This window comes from Lissotriton vulgaris, chromosome 12 (genome assembly GCF_964263255.1).
Source record: "Lissotriton vulgaris chromosome 12, aLisVul1.2, whole genome shotgun sequence".
Taxonomy (NCBI): domain Eukaryota; kingdom Metazoa; phylum Chordata; class Amphibia; order Caudata; family Salamandridae; genus Lissotriton; species Lissotriton vulgaris.
Window position 1 is genome coordinate 32,730,517 of NC_141700.1, and position 25,180 is coordinate 32,755,696.

At 46.2% G+C, this 25,180-nt stretch overlaps 1 protein-coding gene across 2 annotated transcripts in view; it reads left to right on the plus strand.

The window, feature by feature from the left end:
- Window positions 1-25,180, plus strand: part of LOC147673143 (uncharacterized) — a 166,849-nt gene that overhangs the window by 105,154 nt on the left and 36,515 nt on the right. For both annotated transcript variants that reach the window (XR_015302598.1, XM_086946888.1), the window contains exons 5-6: window positions 9,062-9,549; window positions 16,171-16,282. Coding sequence is in view for 1 of the 2 variants with exons in the window: in XM_086946888.1 (XP_086803014.1) it covers window positions 9,062-9,549; window positions 16,171-16,282 (600 nt within the window). In the remaining variant the exon portion in view is untranslated. The remainder of the gene's footprint in view (window positions 1-9,061; window positions 9,550-16,170; window positions 16,283-25,180) is intronic.

The window sequence follows — 25,180 nt, forward strand, 5'->3', positions numbered from 1 at the left end:
CGGGATCCTAGATTCAGTCCTGGGATCTAAGCTGAAAACAGTTTAGTAAAAACGTTTTCGTTATTGCAGTGATTTTTAAGGAATATACAGCTATTTGCTGGGTACAGCAAATGGTCTGGAGAAGCTCACAGAGGCGGCATGCCTTTGAAGCTTCCCCCTGCCCATCCTGGGGGAGGAGACCTAGCAACCTCGCCCAGGATGTGCATTGTTGCAGGCCTAGGAGAGCGGGGTACTCTCCACCCAGGGGTCCAGCAACATGTCTGCTGTGTGGCAGCCTCTGCAGCCACTCAGCCCAGACGTGGATTGTAGGTTGGGTTTTCAGAGGGCATCTCTAAGATGCCCTCTTGTGCATTTTACATTAAATCCCACACTGGCATCAGTGCGGGTCTATTGTGCTGAGAGGTTTGGTACCAAACTTGTCAGTCTTCAGTGTAGCCATTATGGTGCTGTGGAGTTCGTAATGACAACCTCCCAGCACCATATACTCTTAATGGCATCACTGCACTTACAGTGCCCAGGAATGACTCTGGGTACTGTAGGGGCACAGGGCTCCTGCACCTGTGCCCACACCACTGGCATAGGGCACTCAGCTAGCGGAGTGACTAAAGTATGCCAGGGCAGTGGGTTCTGTGGGCATGGCACACAGGGATGTGTGCCAGGTCGACTCTCTGTTTAGTTCTTTATTCGACACTCAGCCTGCAAAGGCGGTGTGTGGGTGTCCGGGTACAGGTCCCCTAAGGGTGGCACAATAAGTGCTGAAGCCCTTACGGGTCTTCTCTGGTCACCAGGCACTGGGCACCTAGGGCACCATTTACTAGGGGCTGATAGCTGACCAGAGATGCCAATTGGGTTTTGTTTCAATACAGCTTTAGGGAAGGAACACAGGCCCTGGGTACCTAGTTGGCAGGAGCCCAGGAAACACTAACTCAAAGCACATCAACAGTGGGGGGCGCTAGAGGGCGCACAAGCGGAATGGCTGCTTAACCGAGTAGCTCTCGCTTTTTGGTCAGCTATCCTACATTTATCCTTGGCCACCGGCGAGCAAATTATGAAAACCACCTACCAATCGATGCAGTAGTCCGCCCTTCACAATCGGTCCGAAGCTTGGACGTCTAGCGGCACCCGAACCGGAGAAAACGGCGTTGGAAGGTCGGCCGGCGGCGACTCTTGAGGTCGCGTGTTGGAGGGGCCAGCTACGGGGAGCTACACGAGCCCGGTGCTTGCCACTATTCAACAGGCCTGTTCTGCGCCCGTGGTCCCGGCGCCCGCTGCGTGCCTGGCTCCCCTCCTCCTTCGCTGACACAAGCTGCGGACATTACCTGGCGTTGCCTGTTTCCTGCGGGGACCCATCCCGTGTGCCCGGTCTCCTCTCGGCGGCCCTAGCGCCCGGGAGGCGCTGCCGCCTCCACACACGAGCCGGCGGGCAGAACGGCCCTCAGAGACCACGCGCTTATAGCCACTGCAGCGCTCATGGGCGCCGGGGGGTGTCGGGCGCCGGCCGCCGCGTAAGGTGAGGTGTGCCCAATATACATAGCGGCCATTTGCTCCCCGAGGATCGGCAGGCGGGGGGGGGGCTGCACACGTTGCCCTGGGACTCTTACTGTTGCCGGGTCCAACACGGTACTGGGCCTGCACACCCTCTGACATATATTGTATCTGGAGCCGCTTGGAAACTTGCGACCCCGCTGGTCGCACTGAACTACGGTGGCTGCATAGACCCCTTGCAGTAGCCCACCGGGGCTGGAACTAGATTGCATGCGACCTGCCAACCCTCTATCACCTGCGTTGCCTGCTCTGCGGCGCCTGCCGTTATCCTGCTTCACTGCCATGCACCTGCAGCCTACACCATCACTCGATCTCACCGGTATCGGACCCAGCTCCACGTGACGCACCTGTGAGTAGAGGACATTGTCAGCTACTGCCAGTGCTCACCCTCCTCGCGATCTTGGTCACGTAGGTGGAATCTGGTGATCCGAGCCCCTCTTGGGTCGCCGTGGGATCGATACCGCCATCACATACAGCTGAGCACGGGGAAGGAGTTTCGGCTGCCCTGCAAAGCGCCGGCTGCGACTCGTATCACCCCACGCGCAGGGCCTAGCGGTACCGCTGTGGCGGATCAGGGAGTGGTGGGACAAACACATTCAGTGGTCACAATGGTGCGCACCAAAAATCGCCAAACGAAAATAAGTTTTGACGGTGCTAAAAAAGGCACGAAATCTACGCCTGCAGATCCAGGGCCCAGTGATACTAATTCGGCAGCCACTGCCTCACCTACTAAGGACCTTGACATCCGCCACCTGTGCCAAGAAATGAGGCAGGCGTTCGCGACCATAGTGGAAAAAGTGGACGGCATGACATCTAGACTCGACGCTCTAGTTCACAAGGTGGATCGTCATGAAGAAAGGATCACATCCACTGAGCAGCGGATCTCCGGGTACGACAATGTCACCTCGTCTCATACCACTCAATTGGCCCGCATGTCCAACATGCTCCGAATAATAGCGGCTAAAAATGAGGACTTGGAACCCCGTAGCCGACGCAACAAAATACGCATCACAGGCGTTCCGGAGTCCACAGACACGGGCAAAATGGAACTCTATGTCGAGAAGCTCCTCAAAGGATCGATAGGAGAGGATGCTTTTTCGCCGCAATTTATTGTTAAGAGAGCGCACCGGTCATTAGCTCCTGTTACCAAGCCCGGGCTGCCGCCAAGGCCGATCATGACCAAATTACTGAATTACTGCGACCGCGATGTCGCGCTTCGGGCAGCCCGAACCCAACAAACTCTGCAATTCAATGGCCTCACTTTCTTCATATATCCTGATTTTACCCCTCTCGTGCAAGAAGAAAGACGCAAATTCATCCCTGTGAAGAAAAAACTGCGGGAAGCCCAGCTGGACTATGCCTTACTCTATCCTGCGAAGCTACGGGTTACATATGAGGGGAAACACCGTTTTTTCACAAATCCCCAAAAAGCTGAAGACTTTTTGAAAACTATTCGCAAGGCTCGGAAGGGTGACCGCAATGCTGAGGCAGACCTAGATGATGGAAACCCATCCCTGGCAGCAAATGAACGTTGAGCGCATGAACCTGATGTGTTCGGACTTCTTCTAATCGCTCTGACCACTTAGTTGTGGCCCTTGCTTCGGAGCCACGGGGGAGGTGGACATCACACTGCAGGACAGACTCGCCTGCTCTCTCCAGTGGTAATGTACCCTAAAGACCACGATCCCTGCCCTGGCCTCCACTGAGGGCGGTATAGCACGGGAGGCCAATGGCGGGAGTAGTGGCTTGTGCGCCCTTGATGTTGTTTCCCTTACGGGTGTTCCCCATATTGAATGCACAAATGTTACAGTTGAGGGGAGGGATGGGGGGAGGGAATGATGGCTACTGGCATGATTGGGATGCAGTGGGGAAAGGGGGGATGGGGCACGTTGGGGAGGGAGGATTTACACACAGAGTGGATGGTCATGTCACAAAATGTTGTGTTGAATTGAGAAGTTTTGATGGGACAATGACTGTTACGTCGTTAATAGTGAGATGGACAATACTATGCTTCGCAACCTATGGCGGTCTTGGGAACTGACGCACAACTGAATTGCATGTCATGGAATGTCAGGGGGCTTAACAATGCGAAGAAATTTCGAAATGTGCTCGCTTATCTGAACAGACACCATGTCCATGTTGCCATGTTGCAGGAAACTCATCTGTCGCCACAAGTGGGGGCCGCCTTTGCAAGTAAATGGGCCGGTACCCGTATATTCTCCTCCTACTCTACATACGCAAGGGGTGTCACCATCCTCCTTAAACGTACCGTACCGTTTCACAAGTACGGGGAAGCGATAGACAGTGAAGGGCGCTATGTCCTGCTGTGGGGGCGATTAGGTCGTGACACCTTTACTTTCATTAATTGCTATGCTCCTAACTTAGCCATACCTGCTTTCTTTACTACACTCTGGGGAAAAATCGTGGACATAGGATCCCGCCATATAGTCTGGGGGGGAGACTTTAATTAAGCATTGGAGCCTCACTGGGATAGAGCGGATGGGGTAAGCCACTATAAACCCAGGGCTAGGGAAGCATTAGCGGGCATCATCACTGAGGGCGGCCTGGTGGATTTATGGCGTTGCTTGCACCACAACGTGAGGGAGGGCATACACTTCACCCCGCAGACGGGCACCTGGGCACGATTGGACTACTTCTTGTCACTGCAGAGGTCATCCCCGAAGTCCTGGGAACTTCACACCTGCCACGAACATACTCGGACCACAGTCCTGTCCTGCTACATACACGCATCCCTGGATGGAATAACCCTAGGCCGCGGTGGCGGTTGCAACCGGCGGCACTATTAGACAACCTTTTCCGAGCGGAACTGGAGGAGGAAATTGCAGCTTTTTTCCCCAGGAACAGAGGGTCTGTGGACTCGGTAGAACATATCTGGGAGGCCTTCAAAGTTACCATTAGGGGATACTGTATCTCTAAAAGTTTTGGGGTTCTTTGGGACATACGGAACACTATTCATACCCTACACACGGACCTCAGAGCTCTGGAGCTTCGTATGGTTACTGATGACAGCCCTGAAATACATGCAGAGTTCAGAGATAAATTATCCAAGTATGAGGAGGAAGCTCTCAGGGAAGCAAAATTCCGGGGTAAACATTGGCAAGCTAGAAAGTTTTGCGAGGAGACAGACCAGGGAAGGCCCTCGCGATGCTCACGCGTGTCCCACGGGACCACAACACCATCCTGGAACTTACTGACGATCAGGAGCACACAATCAGGGATTCAGATGCACTACTCAGTGCCTTTACCTCTCAGTACCATACACTTTACACCACAGACATTACAGCTGATCCACCCTACGCAGACTTTCTAGGCAGTGTAGCACTATGCTGGCTTAGCGATGGCGATAGAGCCTTCCTAGCGGCCCCCTTCGAGCTGGATGAGGTCCGTGAGGCCATTATGTCGCTGAAAAATGGCAAGGCGCCTGGACTAGATGGCATTCCTGCCGAGTTCTATAAGGTCTTTATAGACATCATGGCCCCAGTCCTCCGAGAGGTGTACGAGGAGTCACTCAGCAATGGCATTCTCCCTAGCTCTATGCGAGAGGTAGTCATCACCTCGCTATTGAAACCCGACAAGGACCCCAGCTCGTGTAACTCTTATCGCCCACTTTCCCTTTTAAATTGCGATGTCAAGATCCTTGCCAAAATTCTGGCCACTCTGCTTTCCCTACTCATGACAAGGATTGTGTTGCCCGATCAATCTGGCTTTGTGGCGGGCCGGTCTACCTCCCACAACCGACGCACCCTGTTCTCTCTACTGCGCACGATCCACCCCAACTTACCGGTGGCGGCTGTCTTTCTAGACGCTACTAAGGCATTCAACTCTGTTGAATGGCCTTACTTGTTTTCAGTTCTGTCATCCATGGGATTCCCCAGACTCTTTATTTCCTGAGTCCGGTTACTTTACACACGTCCGACAGCCAGGGTCCTCCTCAACGGTCGCCTCTCCCATCCCATTGACATTACCAGGGGTACATGCCAGGGATGCCCTCTGTCCCCCCTACTCTTCACGATTGCGGTCGAGCCCCTTGCCTGTAGGCTCAGGCAGCTGCATCGAGATGGTGCGATACAATGCCTTCAGCGCCAAATCGATGTGTCCTTATATGCTGACGACATCACGCTTTATATCAAACACCCTGACCTACACCTTAATCCCTTATTAAGAGAATTTGTAGTCTTTGGCAGAATGTCGGGGGTGCGCATAAATTGGTCCATGTCACAATTCTTCCCTCTCACTGCTGCGGTCACCGACTTCCCCCTAGACTATCAGCTACCTTGGCATACAGATCTCGCGCGAAATAGATGAGACACTCCGCTCCAATTATGGCGTAGCAATCACGAAACTTACGGCTGCAGTGGATTGATGGATCACATTGCCGCTCTCCAGGGCGGGCAGAGCATCCCTTATTAAAATGGTGGTTCTACCCCGTTTAATATACCTTTTCCTCAATATCCCCTACTATCCGGTTGCCTTTTTCTTTAAAACCTTAAAATCGGAGCTTTGTCGATGATTCTGGTGGTGCAAAAGCCCACGGTTGAAGTGGTCTACGTTAATCCAGCCTTATGATGTGGGCGGCTTCGATATCCCAGACCTCGAGGTTTATTATCCATGCGCGCAGGCGCAACATGCATACCACTGGCTGGTTCCCACGCCCTTCATGCAGCAGCTTGCGGTGGAGGACTGGATCGCGCATCCCATTCCACTTAACGACCTGCTCCATTGCCCGGAGTCATCAATTCAGACGCCGAATACTTCTATCTCCTGCACTTTGGACGCATGGCGCCGAATAGCCAGGAGAATGTCCTGCGACCTGCCATACTCCCCTAAGCTGCCATTGGAGTTCCATCCTAACCTTGCCCTATTACAGGAACGAGGCTTTCGTGTACTCTCTGAGCGGCTGCATATAGCTTGCTGGGGTGACCTGTTTGCGAACTGGACATTTAAATCTGCGGACCTGTTCTTTGCTTCCCATGATCGTACTCCGCTCGATGTCTTTTACTACTTACGCCTGCGTCAAGGGATGAAGGACATTCTGCCTGCGTTCCCAGATAAACCTGAAATCCTTCTCCCGCTCCACTATCTGTTGTGCTCGCAGGACGGGGCGCATCTGGTCTCTGGCCTTTATCGCCAGCTCCGATCGGTCGCTGTGATGCCTGTGACGGGGGCTCGAGTGCGTTGGAGCGCCGACCTGGCTGCAGAACTTACTGACGAGCAATGGCAATACTGCTGTGCCCTTACGGCTCGTATATCAGCTAGCAGCAGACTTAAGATGATACACTACAAATTCTTGCAGCAGTTATACTACACCCCGGTAAAAAAACACAGATTTCGTTTGGCTGACCATGACAGATGTGAGCACTGCCATGCCGAGCACGCGGGCTTCCTGCATTTAGCTTGGGAATGTCCTCCGGTTCATTTATATTGGCAACAGGTAACTGATGCTCTCGCTGCAATGACGAAGGTACCCATATCAGTCGAACCGCTGCTCACACTGCTCGGGCACACGCCGCACATCCCAAAAATCCTGCAGGAAATTAGTGGATACTGCACTGCTATTGGCGAGGCGGCGAGTTGCATGCCGTTGGGGCCGAGGCAGGGCACCTAAATTCAAGGAGTGGTTGGCTGACATGACACACTGCCAAGAACAGCACATCACCTTCACTGAGTTGTTACCAGTCTCTGCCCGACCTAAGGATATTTGGGGCCCTCTGGTCGAGTATCTGCATGCCCAGGCCGAGGATAGCACTGGCCCGGGGGAGGGACATGTTAGCGATTAGCTACACTAATCAGACTCAGCAGCGCAGAACACTGCCGGCTGGCACCTACACGATTCATTCTCGGCCGCCCCGACATGTTACTCCTCGGGTTACATTCTATGTCACCACCTTGCATGGGCACCCCCACACGTTGTTCAATGAGTACTGTGTACACAGCCACTGCCGCAAAACTCTTATTCGCTATGCAGGACCCATAGCTACGCCGAACCCCTGTACCACCTTCACAATGCTTGACATCTCTTGTGGCGATATGCATAGCCCTGACTTACCAGCCTAATGCGTTTCACCAAGACCACCATTATATTCATATATACCAATGACAGTCCATTGATACGTATAACACACCACTGACCCAGAACTCCACTCCTCAGTGTGTCTAAATACTCTCACAGTTTTGTTTAATGTTTGGAACTGACTAAAAATGACAAAGTTGTTCTACTGTAGTGCATCTGCTGACATATCTGTTGCGTTGATTACAGGACACTTACCAACTGCTGCTATTGTACGCCACCGGGCCTCCGGGATGCCGGTTAAAGGCTGTGTACTATTGCTCGCTACCTCTTTCTTGAATTGCCCTTACCGCTGCCGGCCTCAAGGTTGTAGGCGCATACAGCAGTGTACTGTATAAACTATGCAATAAAACAGTTTGAACATTAAAAAAAAGCACATCAACAGTTCAGCAAAAAGTGGGGGCATTCCAATCCAAGAAAGATGGCACCTTCTCACACAATGCATTAGTTCCCTAGAGTGGAAAAGCTTCTAGGCATTTGGTAGTATATTCGACTATGACCAGCAGCTGTCATTGACCCTTGTACCAATATTCACACCATATCCATTTCTAATCAATGGGATGGAATCTGGATAATGGAAAGGGATTGCATATGAGCTCAGACTACCCAGGATATGTTCTTCAGTTGGCATGTAAAACATCATTTACAGAAATGTAGTTTGTTCTACATAAATTCCTGACTAGAATAAGATACTTAATGACCCTAGGCCTGACATTGACATTCCCAAGTAGGACCCCCGTGTTCTTTAAGCTCCTTGTCTCTCTTGTCACTTCTCTTTCTGGTTTCTTATGCTGCAAGCGCCTTGAGACCTCACAGTGATAAGCTGCGCTATACAAGAACTTCTGACATTGACAAATGTCCTTAGGATTGTTCCAAGACCCTGCAGAACAGGACACCATGGCACCAGTTGGAAGAATTTCATAATTTGTCTCAGGCTGACTGCAAGGTCGGCGGCACCAGTAAGTGATTGCAGCCTCTACATAACCTAACCTGAGAGACTGAAGCGTACTGTTGTGGTGTGTGTTTGTGCTCCTGTAAGCGTGGCTGATGAAGAACAACCATTCACCCTATCCAAAAGATAGGCCAGAAAAGGAAGGCCCAAGTGATGAGGTGGCTTGGTTACGTGAGTAATAAAGGTTACTGTATTAAAACTATTTTGTTATAACCAAGGTTTCCCAGAGTTAGTAAGGGAAATAATTCAAAAGTATGTGGTGTTGTGACATTTCACCAGACCTGAAACTGTTGTTACTTATAACTCTTTTTTTCAGCTGGAGCGGGGATAACGTTTGATTACTGTTGGTATAATAAATATTAGAAACCCTCTCACTCTGTCATTCACCACAGAAAACATTGTCTTGGTATCTTAGAAAAATCTGTAGATAACTCTGTAAACCTCTATATCATTTATCATCTCATGTTTTCTTGTAGGTTTATGTTTGATGAGAGTACATATGAGTATAAATATTATAGGTTAAAACTTTTGGAAATGCAGAAGTTGAAACAAGCCACAAGGGATTCAGAAGTCCAAGCTAATGCATACCAGAGGTCTCCTGAAGATCTCGCAAATGAGTCGGTGAGAGCCATGATATTCGCAAGAAATATTGCAGCGGCAAAGAAAAGATTTCGTAAAGTCATCCCAGTTCGCAAGAAGAAAAAAGTGAGATTAACCAAAGGGACGCAGACCGATTCTGAAAAATCTCCTGTTAAGATTTCTCTTCCCAAGACAGCCGCTGTTGTGACTGAGATGGAGCTTCCACCATGTGTAATATCACAACAGACTCCGTCTTCTGAACCTTGGCCAGTTTCTAATGTACCTTGCACTTCCAAGAGGCCAGAAAGGACAGAGAATCCAAAATCATTTGTCTCTGAAATAATTGATGCATCCAAGCCATCGACTCAGTTACGAGCATCAGAACGTAAGTGTTTTGTATTTGCTATGCATTATTTCAAAATAAATGGGTTTCCTTAATATGTTGCAGAGTAACAACATTGTTTGCATGCCAGCCCCAAGTAGCACTTGATGTCTCACAAATGGCACAATGGTTTTCCAGTCTTATTGTTAGCTGCCAGATCTGGTTAGCTCTCTTTTTGTAGCTCTCCTTAATCCGCTTTACAGTTTTGTTAAATGAAACATCAGGCTAGGAAAATGTCAGATGCATTATTGGTAGTGATGTACAGTAGAATAAGAATATATATATATATATATATATATATATATATATATATATATATATATATATATATATATATATATATATATATATATATTTATTTATAGTTTTATATAGCGCGAACAAGATCCTTACAGATATCAGAGCGCTTCACAATGACATGGTAGGGGCAGTAGGAATGAACAGGGGTAATGGGAGCAATGTAGTAGTCACTAACATGAAAGGATAATAATAACATACATAAAACATATTGATATACAGTCAGGTAAACAGGTATTATAAGACGGCACAAGTCATTGATCCCACTACAGAGGTGTTCAGGTACACTTTGGGTGTGTGGAAGGCTTATACCAGTGTTTTAGTATAGAGAGAGCACTGAGTGGGGGCAACCGGGAGGGTGAATCAGTGACCCAACGTATATCATATATTGTAAGAAAGTAGCGTAGTAGTGTCTCCATCAAGTAGAGTTATAGTGCCAAAGGACAAGGTGAGTATTGACACAAGGCAATGCAGTCTCTGATCCAGCACCTATAAGGTTCAGGAGATCTTGGCCAGAAGGATGGTTTTCACCTCTTTCTTGAAGAGTGCAGTGGAGGAGATACGCCTGGTTTCAGGAGGGAGCGCATTCCAGATCCTGGGTGCCATTCCTGAGAAGGAGCGCTTATAAGTTTTCTCTTTCCGGAATCTACTGGGTTTCAGGAGTAGATTTTTTGAGCTTCTATTGGATCTCGAACCTCCTGATATAGACAACTTTTGAGCGAGGTAGTTGGGTGCATTGTGGTGCACGGCCGCGTGTGTCATAACTGCAATTTTTAGTTGTATTCTGGCTTCAAAAGGCAGCCATTTTAGGGACTTTAAGTCTGGGGAAATATGCGAATGTTTTCTTGAGCCAGTAATGAGTCTTGCGGCAGCGTTCAGGGAGGCTCTTAAGGGTGCTGTTGTGGATAGCGGGAGTCCGCTGAGGGCCACAATTCCGTAGTCTATTCGAGGGAATACTAACGCTTGTACAGCAGTTTGGAAGTCTTGGAAGTCTTCAGTAGGGAGGAAGGGTTTAATTTTCCTCAGTGTGTTGATTTGGAAATTAGCTGCTTTTGTGGCTTTGCTGACGTGCTGCTGCATGTTGAGCTTGGCGTCTAGTGTGATGCCTAGGGATTTCGCCGAGTCCACGATGGTGGGTTGGACATTGAGTGCTGTTAGGTTGTTGAGCCATGTTTGGGTGGTGGAAATTTTCGCCGGGGGTGAGATGAGAAGGAACTCAGTTTTCAGAGCATTTAGTTTGAGGTGATTATCGGCTAGCCAAGATTGAGTGTTAATAAGCGTGGAATTCAGATGTTTGATATCTTCCGGAGATTGAAGCTTCAGGTACAGTTGTGTGTCGTCGGCGTACATATGGAATTGGACATTAGAAGCTTGGAGCAAGGTGGCGAGCGGTTCCATGACGAGGTTGAATAATGTGGGGGAGAGGGAGGATCCTTGTGGAACACCTAGATCGGCAGGCACAGGTATATATATATATATATATTTCTTTCAATAAATGAAAATTCATTTTCTGTTTTTATTCTCAAAAGACTGCATAAAGTATTTTAACTAATGCACAGTAGCTTAAGAATTATGAAGACGCTTGGTCATTTTTTTTTAACCATATTTAATTTTGTAAACCACAGGTCTGTCCTGTTGATGTGTCTATATGTACATTATAAAAAAGGTTCACCCTGTACAGTTGTATTGTGTGTGTATGTGTTTAAGTCTTGGGGAATGAAAAATGAAATCCAGATGGCAAAGGAAGTGCCCCTCCAAAGATAGTAAGACCAGACATTTAAGAAATGTGCACTTATACTTACGTTTTGTAGAGTTCTCTATCACCTTTAGTAGGGTATCTTGGCTCTGAACCATTCTTGTCCTGCTCGACCTGTCTGCGGCCTTTGACACCATCTCCCATCGCATTCTAATTTAACGGCTGTGGGAGATTGGTGTCAGAGGAACCGCCCTAAAATGGTTCACTAGCTACCTATCCGATCGTACAACAGCTGTCCAGATTCAAAAAACATAGCAGGTGAAGACCCGGTAAGATGGGTGTGCCGCAGGGCTCTATTTTGAGCCCAACACTTTTTAATGTCTATATGACACCATTGGCCAGAGTGATCAGACTATGCCTTTGATGTTCTGTCCTATGCTGAAGATACCCAGATTCTAATCACACTGGGTCCAGATCCAAATGAAACCAAACAACGTTTCAAAAATTGCCTGACTCATATTGAGAAATGGATGAACGCCAATCACCTTCAGTTAAATGGCAGCAAATCAGAAATTATGCTTTTTGGCAAAGCTGCAGAACACTGGACTAATGGCTGGTGGCCAACTAATCTGGGAAATTGTCCAACACCCAAGGAATCAGTCGGGAACCTGGGTTTCCACATGGATAACAAATTATCCATGAAAAACCAAATTAATCACATTGAGGGCACTTGCTTTGGACTAATGCGCAGCCTGAGGAAGGTTTTTAAGTGGATCCCTGTCGAGGCCCGGAAACCCCAAGCCCATGGTTTAATCATAAATAGAATGGACTATGGGAATGGGCTTCTGTTCTCCATAAATAAACATCTCCTGAATAGGCTCCAGGTTCTCAGAACACTGCAGCTCGGCTGATTCTCAATCTTCCGCGAAGATCCTCATCGGCCCCCTGTTTAAAAAGCCTTCACTGGCTTCCGGTGAAAAAACTAATTCTCTTTAAATTCCTATGCTTGGTCCACAAACACATGTACGGAGACGGTCCAAAATATTGGTCTCAAAAGCTAAGATGGTATCAGCTTCGAAGAGAACTCAGATCTAGTAATGAGTCACGACAAGGCGCCCCTGAGAATACAAACCTCTAGAAACGGAGGTCGCGCGTTTTCTTTTCTCGCCCCCGCTTCATTGAATAAAATGCCTCTTAATCTCTGCATCATCCCTGAACACAGCTGTTTTTGCAAGAAGCTAAAGACCTGGCTTTTTGCAAATTAAGCCACCTGTTTCTCTTGTCAAAGCCGTCTGCAAGCGCCATGAGACTCCCCGGATGTGATTTGTGCGCGATACAAATGTCCTTGACTTGACTTAATCATTATGCTAGATTAGTGCATCTCGAAGGGGCAACAAGTCAATGAAGCACAAATATATTTCTGTTATTTACTTTTTAGACTAAAAATCATTCAAGAAGCGTAAAATATGTTTGGATATTTCATATGAGGGAGAGGAGTTTGCTTCAGGGCTAAAAAAGTAGAAAAATGGCATCTGGGTGTACCTCTCCCTTCGGGGTACGCCTCTTCCTTCAGGCCAGGATTCAGGAATTGTCCATTTCCCAATAGCCTTATCTAGTCGCACACCTCTGACCAGACTACTCCTTGCCATCAGTCGTGCTCAACTTCATGATGATGGTTGAGCTCAGTTAGTTCATTGCATGTGCTTATTTTACCTTGAATGTCCAGAACAAAATACGGAACATTGGGAGCCAAAAGGGAATCAACTGTTTAACTTTCATCAGATCCTGCAGAGCACGTCTGAGGCCATTTCTTGGGCTCTTGGGACGGTCAGTGCTTACTCTGCATTGTCCTGTGTTGGTCCTTTTGCCTTACACTAATATCCCTGGGAGACTAGTACAGTTGCACTCAAGTTCTCACGGCCACCTTACTCACCAACCCCCTGCTCACCTGGACCAACATAAACGATGACAACACCATCAAAATAACACCATCCACTCCAGTTCTCCATCAGACCCATGCCCACACAAAATCTTCAACAAAGCCAGCGCCACTATCCCACCCCATCTCCTCAAGACCATCACCATCTCCTTCAAGACCGCGACCTTCCCGGAGAGCTGGAAGCACACAGAGATCAACGCCTGACTCAAAAAACCAAACGCTGATCCCAAGGACCTCAATAACTTCCATCCTATCTCCCTGCTCCCGGCGAAGGTCATCGAAAAGACCGTCAACAGACAACTTACATGCTACCTCGAGGAGAATAGCATCCTCGACCCGTCCCAGCACCGCAGCACCGAAACTGCCCTCATCACCGCCACCGGTGACATCAGGATCCTACTGGACAACGGCGAAACTGCGGCCTTAATTCTCCTGGACCTGTCAGACGCTTTTGACACGGTCTGCCACCGCACCCTACTCGCACGCCTCCACAACACAGGGATCAGTGACAAAGTACTGGACTGGACCACCTCCTTCCTCTCCAACAGAACCCAGAGCATCCGTCTCCCCCCTTTTCATTCCGAAGCCACCGAGATCTGCGGCGTACCCAAGGATCATCCCTCAGCTCGACATTGTTCAATATCTACATGGCACCACTTGCTCACGTCGTCCGACTGCACAACCTCAACATAATCTCCTACGCCGACGACACCCAGCTGATCCTCTCCCTCACCAAGGACCCCCTCACCGCCAAAGCAAACCTCCACCAAGGAATGAAAGCCATCGCCGATTAGATGATTAACAGCTGTCTGAAACTGAACTCAGACAAGACGGAAGTCCTCCTACTCTGCTCCACCCCCTCGGCGTGGGACGACACCTGGTGGCCGACCACACTGGGAGCAGCCCCAACACCCACGACCACGCATGCAACCTATGGTTCATCCTCGCCTCAACACTCTCCATGACCGAGCAAGTCAACGCCGTCTCGTCCTCCTGCTTCAACACCCTCCTCGTGCTCCGCAAGATCTACAGGTGGATCCCCACTGAAACAAGAAGAACGGTCATCCAGGCCCTCGTCAGCAGCAGGTTAGACTTCGGTAACGCCCTCTACGCAGGATCCTCGGCCAAACTCCTGAAACGACTCAAACGCATACTGAACGCCTCCGCAAGCTTGATCCTCGACATCCCTCGCCGCAGCCACATCACACCCCACCTGAGAGACCTGCACTGGCTCCCGGTCAACAAGAGGAACACCTTCAAGCTCCTCACTCACGCTCAAAAATCACTCCACAACACCAGAACAGCATACCTCAACCGACGTTTCACCTTCTACACCCGAACCGCCATCTCCACTTCGCTGCCCTCACCCCCGTTCCCCGAATCCGAAGAGCGACCACCGTCTGCAAATCGTTCTCCCTCCTCACTGCCAAAACCTGGAGCACCCTCCCCATCCTCCTACGGCTGACCCAGGACCTACTTACGTTCAGGAGCCTACTCAAGACCAGGCTATTCGAGCAGTAGCAGCACCCCTCATCCAGCGCCTTGAGACCCTCAAGGTTGAGTAGTGCACTTTATAAATGTTATGATTGATTGATTGATTGATTAAGTTGTGTGTATGTATTGGTATTTATGTAGCATAAACCTAGCTAGAAAGCAACATAGTCCAAGGTAGATCAAGTGATTTGTTCAGAATTCCATGACGTTAAGTCAAGCACCAAAGCCAGGTTTCAAACCTGGGCTCCATGGTTTCGAAGTCTGCAGCTCTAGCCACTAGGCCAAATCTCCTCCCAGCTAGTTAACCAAGATACTCGAATTGGGTACTTTCTCGTTAGTGAGAACAAGCAGTCGAGACTTCCTCTAGGAGGTGGTAGGCTTAGCAACTCTGATACTGTATATGATAATAAATACCACTTCATTGTCAATTCAGACTACAATCTTCAAAAAGAAAAAATAATTCTATTTAAAGGTAGGCAATAAGAGTAGTAAAACTCATATGCATGTGCCGGTAAGAATATTCATTTTGTATCTAACAAGATGAGTTTTGTGACTGAAAGATGAATACCCGTAATAGTCCCTGATCTTTGGCATCAATCTACGTAGAAAGCTGTGCAAGGCATATCACTCTGCAGAGTAGTCTTGCGAAGTTTGTCTAATTTTCTCAAAAACTGGTTACATTAATGTCCTTAATTCACTGTGCATTGTCAGTTAAATTACAATTAATTGAAGCAACTAAACCACATTCATTGTCGAAAGTGGTCTCCAATGTCTCGCAACATCTTTGGGGCTGCCCAAATTTTGCAGGCCAACAGTATGATTGAGTGAGGTTTGTGTTGACAAAGCATCAATAATCCAGCCCGTTTACAGATCGGCAAAAAAACATAGAGAGGGATATTAAATGAAAAAAAGGAATCCTTATTTAATATATTAATGTAAAAAATGTTTTATTTTTTTTTATTTTTTTAATGGCTTGCAGTTTTAATTTACCTCTTGCAGCCAGAGTCTAGGAAATGTATAACTAATAGCTAAATATCAAACTGGAGCGTTTATCCTACCTGGTGGGGCTGCATTAATATTGTTTTTGAGGCACAACCTCTTCTCTTGACCGTTCAAGACTAACCCTTAGGTACATTGCATGTTTACTGATTAACCTAGGACATGTTAATAGATAGAGGTGGTATTTCTTTGTTTGCAGTTGATGCTGAAACAAAAGAAACTGCTGACAATTTGGCCCGGTTTCTTGTTGAAATGGGACCTGAACTGGATGGTTTCAATTTGGACAATGTGGCTGGCAACCGTGAATTTTGGTATGTATTCTGAATAATTTGTTGCTTTTAAAATAATCCCTTATGCTCAGTTCATGTATTATTCGTTTACCTTATGCTGTGTACTTATTTTAACAACTCCGCTGCATGGTGCTTCCTTTTGCAGCTCCTGGAGTTTGGTCCGTGCCTTAGACCCTTGAATTGAAGAGTTGCTGTATTCATGAAAAGCAATTTGCCTGTTTAGTCCAGTAAATTCCTGCATTGTCTGCTCACTCACTCTGTTAGCAGCAGGATTTTTTGTAAATGTATTTATTGGTTTTTATTCATTAGAACACCGTGCATGCCATACATTCTATTATAGCAGAGGGAAATTTGTGTCAAGTAAAACCTATTATATCATTTAAAAAAATGCAGCTTCATGAGCAGTTCAGGTTTCACCAACATTGAATCAGGGGTACGATGAAAAAACTATTCTTCAAATTCATGCCATAATTCAGTTTTTGCCTTAATTTATTGCAGATTGTGGTCGATAGATAGTTAGAGTGAGGGCGATAGATTGATAGAGTGAGGGCGATAGATTGATAGAGTGAGGGCGATAGATTGATAGAGTGAGGGCGATAGATTGATAGAGTGAGGGCGATAGATTGATAGAGGGAGGGCGATAGATTGATAGAGGGAGGGCGATAGATTGATAGAGGGAGGGCGATAGATTGATGGAGTGAGGGCGATAGATTGATAGAGGGAGGGCGATAGATTGATGGAGTGAGGGCGATAGATTGATGGCGGGAGGGCAATAGATTGATGGCGGGAGGGCGATAGATTGATGGCGGGAGGGCGATAGATTGATGGCGGGAGGGCGATAGATTGATGGCGGGAGGGCGATAGATTGATGGCGGGAGGGCGATAGATTGATGGAGGGAGGGCGATAGATTGATGGAGGGAGGGCGATAGATTGATGGAGGGAGGGCGATAGATTGATGGAGGGAGGGCGATAGATTGAGTGAGGGCGATAGATTGATAGAGTGATTGTGTAAAAGTTGTATTCAATATGAGCTACACAGTTAACAAGATTATAACAGCTGCTGCCAGCAAAGATATTGGGAAACATCATTTACCACGAAGGCATTACCACTACTCACGTTTACCACGTGACACTTACCACGCAGGGTGCCTTCCACGCAGGGTGCCTTCCACAACGTCTTTACCACGGGCTAGGGGGGAGACGTGGTATTCCTTGAAGTCGATCTGCGTGGGCATGAGGGGGCAGAGGGAGGGGGGCTGGGGGGGGTCTCCCCCCCAAAAAAATAACAAGCAGGTTACTTTAAAAAAAAAACGAACATAAATTTAAAAGAAAGAGGAAAGAGCCTCCCCCAAAGACGTGCCGTGTACGTCAAAAAAGCAGTCCTTTTTTTATTTTGGTATACGTGTTTTGACGCTTGTTTCAAAGGAGGATGGAAGTAAGGGCTCGTGGAGAAAGACGTGCAGGTAAGACGTTTCTACTCGTAGTAAAATGCTACGTTGTAAATACCAGCGTGGTAAAGCCACTTGCGAGGTAAAATTCGCGTGGTAAAGCCATGCGTGGTAACTGAAATCGTGGTATAATCATATATTCAAAGATATTATGGTGTGAGATGTGCAGTTGTGTTATAAAGTAAGGACAAGGAGAGAGTAAAAATACTGGAGCAGAAGATAGCGAGGAGGGAAATGCACGCAGAACAGTGAAAAAAGTAGGGCTGAAGAGGGCAGTTACACTAAGAAAGGATTGGAGCATGGGGTTCTAAAAAGGAAGCAAAAATGGAGGAAGGTTATAGAAAGCAAATAGGAATAAGAGAAGAAGCTTAGTTCGTGGAAGGAATATGGGGCTATGCGTAGCAGCTGCCAGCAATAATATTATGGTGTGAGGAGTATGGGTGGGTTTTAAAGTAAGAACAAGAAGAGCTAAAAATAAAGACAGGAGCGGAAGATACGCTAGCAGTGACTTGCAAGCAACAACTTATTTATGCATTCATTCTATCAATTAACCTTCCCAGCCCCTACATTCTTGGTTAGAACTGTAAGAAACACAGGAAAGGAACTTTATGCTTTTAGAACTTCACAATAGATCGTAAAATAGCGGGGCATCAAAAGGCTGTTTAAAGTGCTCCAGCGATGCTTGCTTAGAGGATCGAGTGGAGTCTGTCTGTACATTTCCTATAATAAAGTGCAATTTCAGTGTGTTTGGGGCGGCTACTAGCAAGTAAAGCCAGCATCCTGGGATGGGTGTAACCCCACTCTTGGCAATTCTGGGTAGTTCTTTATGTATAGTGAGCAGGTTGAAGGCAGCGTTACTCGCATTAAAGTGGTACGGTGCGGAGACCAATCTAAACCAAAAATTATATATATGCATGTGCTTATTTCTTAAAACTTATCGTATTATTTTTTTCCACACAAAGTGAAGCACGTGCTGCCTAAAAAGTTAAACAGTGAAAGTATGAAATGTAGTAGCGGCCCCTGATCATAAGATAAATCGCCTCTAACGAGCAGAAGCGCTCCGTTCTGTGCTTGTACACATTTCCGTGACAGGGCTCGGCTCACATACCTCACCGCGTGGCCTAGGAGGCCTTTTACTCAACAGCCCCAGATTTAGAACAGCAGAAACCAACCCGAGCCTCATTTAATGCAAAACGTGGGGTGCTCTTCCTGTTCTGGGCTATAAATCACCTCCCATGTAAGTAATATTAATGTTTAAATCCCTGAGAGAGGAATCCCCTACGGCCAGGCCTTTCACAAAAAAAGAACCATTGTGTTAACTCTGTGTTTTTTACAAAAAATAAAAGAAATCTGTCTGGAAAATTATCGTGAATGTATTTAGCTAAATAATCAGCAGTCTCTCGCTTCTATTTCAGTGTCTTGAAGTATTTTATTGTGGCACTAATATTCTGACTCTAAAACATTTGCGTTTCCCGTTATATTTATGGGAGTTAAACATTTTTTATTTTTACGCGCTTACCCCAGGCACACAAAAGCACCATAAAGTGTATAAGGTGTGAGTGTAACTTAAGGTTGCAGAAAAAAATCCCAGATTTATAATCTGCTGTAATATTGTGTTTTGTTGGAAACGGGAACAATAGTATTTACATGGTTTTATAGCGCTTCGTACCACAGTTTTGCTCAGTTCTCTGTCAATAACATCACTTTTGTAGTAAAATATAATGTATTTAATGATGCCGTAACTTTCAGTCACCCCGCCTCTTAATGATAGCAAGGAGGAACTTAGCGCTACGAAGCGGCTTCATGTCAACATACTGGAATTATGGATCTGAAATTATATAAAACGTATTCACCGGAGTTCAGTTGTTTTCAGTGGCAGGGACCTGCCGAAGTTTAGTTTTACTACAATACGAACTTTTATGAGCCAATAGAACTAAAATTCATGTTCAGCACTAACCTTGACAGTTTCGTTTTTAAAACCAGATGTAATTGGCCGCTGACAGCATAAATCGAGGTATTTGTCTGTGATTCGAGTGTGCTTAGAATGTTTATTTTGTGGGGAAATGATTCCAATTGACTACAATTCCACTTCCTACTCCGGTTCTTCATTTTTGTGTAAATTAAAATCCGTTATACTCGCAAGGATTAAATATAGTTAAGAGGGTTTTTGCCCTTCGACTTTTCTGCACACCAAAAATCCCCTTTGGATTCATTATGGAAAAATAAAAAACACATAAATTAAAACTGGCGTGTGCGTTCCTAGACATTCCTTGTCAATAGACTGTACAAAATGCTTCTGCAAAGGAGAAGGAACGAAATAAAGTGGCTAGATGTCATAAAGAACCCAAAATATCCAATTTCCTTCCTTCCGAAGATCGCATTCGAGATTTGTCCACGAGTAGCCTCACGCGGAGGAGGTGCTGTGTGTGTATGTGTGTGTGTGTGCGTGTGTGGGTGTGTGTGTGTGTGTGTGTGTGTGTGTGTGTGTGTGTGTGTATATATATATATATAGCGGCTGAGGCGGATGGACACGGTTGTTGCCTGCCACGTTTAACCCTCCTGGCTGCGGAGCAGGTGCCTCAAAAAGAAAACCAACAAGTAGTGGGTGGGTTTTTGAGGTGCCACTGGAGAAGGCGCACACACTAATTAAACACGAATTTGTAGAATAAATGCCACTTCGCTGTCTTCAAGGGGTGAATCAAATCGGGAGACAGAGAATCAATGAGCGATTACATAATCCCCCTGCAATGTAGACGTCTATCACCATTCACTCACACTGTCCTTGAAATAGGAACTCAGATACGGGTGATGCTATTGCATTGGTCTTCTCGCGTTATTGCAGAATGTGCTGCAGAAGCAAACAGGAGGAATACTAAAGTAAGACTTTTTTCTAGGAACGAAGACAAAACAAACGCTCTTTTCTGCTTCCGATAAGTGTACCCCATCAAGGTTATCTTTCGCGCGCAATATGAAGAACTCGGCGCCTTCACGGCAGATTGGCCTGACATGCGAACTGAGAGAGTCCGCTGAACTTTTGTTATAAAATATTTAGACTGAAGATAGCGCGGAGGTCTAAGCAGGGCTCTTTTAATATTTCACTGCTAACTCGAGCAAAATCAAAAGAAATACGACATTCCGGGTTTCCGTTGACCACCTGGAAAGAAAGCCTCATTTGAGCCTCTTTCTGCATAAGGGAGTTATTGATCTGTAGGTCGAAGTCAAGAGGCTTATGAAACGGCCTGCAAACAGCCTGGATGAATAGATGATATAATCGCTGCGCTGATATTATGAGCAGGCTCAGCTTCATCAAAGTATGGCGTTTCTTGTGTAGAGCAGAGAGGAGGGATAAGAGAAAGGAGACATAAGAGCGAGAAAGATGAGGAAATGGTGTTAAAGTAAACAAGCTCTTGGCATCGCTGTGGGGTGCGGGGGAGAGCATTCCTTTGAAGTTTGAAGCTCTCTGCATTGCTGTGGCGTGTCTGATGCGATGATGCGACAATGGTGGTTTGTGCATGCCTGGTGTGGCGGGGGGAGAGGCGGGGGAGCGGAAGGGATTCCTTTCAAGTCTGATGCTTCTGATGCCTGGCTTGGGGAGCAAATGGGTGCGAGGCTGATGGGTTTGACGTGGGCGTGCGTATCACATGAGTGCATCACATGAACTGCACGTAATCTGCGCTTGGTCAAGAGTTTGTTTCGCCTCTCATATGCTCTCTATTAATCCCTGCGGGATATAATAGCGAGACCTAAAAAACGAATTGTTTGTGAATGTTTTTTGACAGATTTGCCCCTTGCCAAGTTGGTCTGTGTTCGGGAGGTCGGATTAACTCACTATATATATTTTCTGAAAACAGAATTTGTGTATGTTAGATGACCACTAGAGAAATGTTCTTTGTCCATCAAGTTCTCATGAATGCCTCTGTAGGCCTGGTTTGAATATGGTAAATGTTGGTTGGATAATTTACAAAACTTAACACTATGAACTCATACAGCTGGGCTCTTAGCAGATATACTATTTCTCACATCTGCCTTGGAGGCTTGGGTGTTTTTCAGAAGTAAATGATTTTGTATATGTGTTTCTTTTTGGACCTGTTCTAGTTTCGCCTTGAGTGCCTCTGCTATTCGATGTTCAGTTTTTAGGGTTTGTTCTAATGTGTACACAGCCTGGTGACGAAGGCCTCACGCCTCATTGTCTGTACCCTAAGAGACCATTGGTTGCATCATGGCATCTGATAGGACTCAGTTGACTCACACCCAGGACACTGATTGGTCCCTCGCTTTACTCACTGTGAGTAGAGATCCGGCTATGAGGCAGCCGGTCAGAAGGAGGCTGCCACATATTTTATGATGTCTCAAACACAGAGTGTTGCCAAGCGAAAGCAAACATTTGCTCCAACGTCAGCCTACAAAGTTAGAGATGAACTTATATTACCAGCTATTCCATGTGAGAGAAAATAAACGTGGGCCAATATCACGTTACTTATAGCAAGTGTGCCAATAAACGCATATTCAGACATTTATTACCACAGGGCAGCAAATGGGGCATAAGAAAAACACTGTTTGCTGCTTCGCGGAATTCCATGTTACACTGCCTTCATATAAGGAAGCAACTCCACCGGATCTCTTCAGCGTCATTTCAACAGATTGTACTGTAATCCCGAGCAATCCTGGTTTTGGATAAATGTTTTGTTTTAAACAAATGCACATTCAAAATGGCATTAACAAATCCAATAGGTCTTGCCTTGTTGTTACAGGGTGGCGATATAGCAGCACTGCTGCAAAACTGTCCCCCAGTAACAACAAGCATTTGCAATTTAATAGGTTTCGCATTTACACAAGTTTAAGCTATTGTCATTGTAAACGACAATGACTTTTATTTATGTTTTAAAAACCAAAACATAAATAAAAGGCATTGTCATTTACAATGCCAATAGCTCAAACTCACCTAAATGCGAGCCCTATCGCATTGCAAATGCTTGTTTTTGCACTCGACTATAATTGGGCCAGTGGGGAGCAACACATGTGTAGCAGTACTCTTTTTTTTTTTGCCGGAAGTACACACAAACTTAAGAATCTAAATCATAGTTTCTTTCTGTTTAGGTTTTGATGTAGTCCGAGGGTGCTGTGCCCGAGGGAGCACTTTTGCCTATTCCCCTTGGTGTCCTGGTTTTTATCATTGTTGCCTCCCAGAACCCTGTTGCATTAGTACAAAAACATCATATGTTATGGATTCTTAACCTGTAGTTTGTGGAACCCTGGGAGTCCGCTCTGCCTGGGCGGTGGGGGCGGGATGTTTAGAAAATGAATTAATATTAGCAGATTAAGGAATGTATATACACATGAAAATGTGTGAAGGAATTTGAAATTAGCGGCTAAAAATTAAGTTAGTGTCCTTACCTTGATTTGTGGTAGTACAGCAAATCTAATCTAGAACGGATGACTCCTGGCCCCAATAGAAGCACTGGCAAACACCAAAAGAAAGAGCATGCACATCACTTCATCTTTTAGAAATAAAACAACATTTTTGAAATACTGCCACCTTCAGATTAAAATTAAGTTTAATTTCTGCATATGTTTTTGCTTGGCAATTAAAAAAAAAATGTGCATTTGATGTACACTTCCTCAGTATTTTGTTTATTGCTTTAAGGTTCCAATCTTATAATCTGCTTAGGTGAGGATCCCTGCTTATAATATTGATTAAGTGGGGTTCCACAGAAGTCAGAAGGTTATGAACCACTCTCGTAGTAGGTCCGTGTGAACTTCCTGCATCTGGGCCACACCTCAGGTTTATATGGGTAGTTCTAATGCGTGATTAATAAAATGTGGTACATACTATATAGATATTGCTGTTGCGTACGTTTGAATCTTACATTCATCCATTTTGCTTTATTCAACAGCGTAGTCGAACATTTTGAATCTAACACTACTTTTGCTTTCTGTGGTGTGAGCAAACACTCTGCTTCATTCTACATCAGTTCAAGGGTCTGACAATTCTCTGCCGTTGGTATCTAATATGGAGCTGGCTCACTTGACATCATCCTCTTGAGGCTCTATAAGGCGATGAAATATATTGCCCACACTTTCTAATTGGATCTGTTGTGAGCATAACCCGCTCCAGTCTCATAACCTAAGTTGCCAACCTGGAGTGGGCAAGGAATTTACCCAAGGATACCTGAATTTCTCTTTAATCTTCAATGTTTAAAAGCATTTGTAGTTCTGTCACGGCAATCAATGCCGTTAGCCACTGCAAGGGCACACAACTATGGAATGGGGTAACCCGTAGAACTTTATGCATGACCCATCCCAGATTTTTGACATATGTGCCATTACGTTCCCTGTTCCTGGACTCCCAACCATTCGTATGGCATCTGGATAGTGATATTTTCTCTTTATGAGGAGGGTCATCATTCCAAAAAGACAAATGTTGCATCTGGGATGTCCGAGAGTAGTGTTCTAAATGCAGGAGGTCAGTCCACCTTTCTTATTCGGTACCCTCATTATATCGAAGTGCACTCTTTGCCTCGTATTCACCCAGATGAGAGAAACACATAATCCAGGCCATTTGGTAGGAGCGATTAGAAAGTAATTGACTTTCTGACCCCCTTCAATACACTACAAACACTCCATTAACTTATATCTGCATCGCTGAGGCAAATATAGTATTAAAAGTATTAAGCCATCTGTCTACCAGGCGAGTCCCTAGTCTGGAAGATCCCCACTGTTCTGTGGAGGAAGTCCAGAAACACCTCATTTATAGCTTCCTGGACACATCATAGATTCCCTTTTCTCCCTGACTTATACTATGGGTTGATCAGGGTTCTATTCTTTGAGAGCCATGACCTCATCCTCACAGATTTGTGCCCCTTGCGGTAAAACTACTGTGTGCAACTATCAAACGCAGCTATTAGCTCACCCCATTTACTTTTAAATTAATCAAGTCTGCTTCAGGAGTCTTGTGCTGTACCATGCATCCCAACCTACTTGATGCAGTCCTAGATGTGCATAATATTGCACTATAGCTGCTTTCTAACCCTATATGCCCCTCTGATGCTCACACTCTCTAGTACAACTTTCATAACCTCCCGATCTTCAGTCCAAGATGATGCATTACCCCTATTAATGTCAAAATACCCTTGTAACCCCCAAAGGACTTTGAGGTGAAAGCCTTTGTCTTGCAGTGCCTCTGTCCGAAGCTGCCGGATTGAGGTCCTATGGAGAATTCTTATCCATTTGTAACTCAGTACTAAAGTGGAGTGGCTACACACAGTACTTCTGTGATTTTCTGTCTCTGCCTGTGACTTTTTAGTAATTTGTAAACCAAAGCCAGCAAGCAATTTAGCAATCACCCCAATGCCCTCTGAACCTCTCACTTCTCTTGCCCCACAATTCCTACATACTACCCTGTTAAAGATGCTCATGTAATGCATGGATTTCTATGTGCCTCCCCAAAGCTCCCGAACAATCACTGGTTGT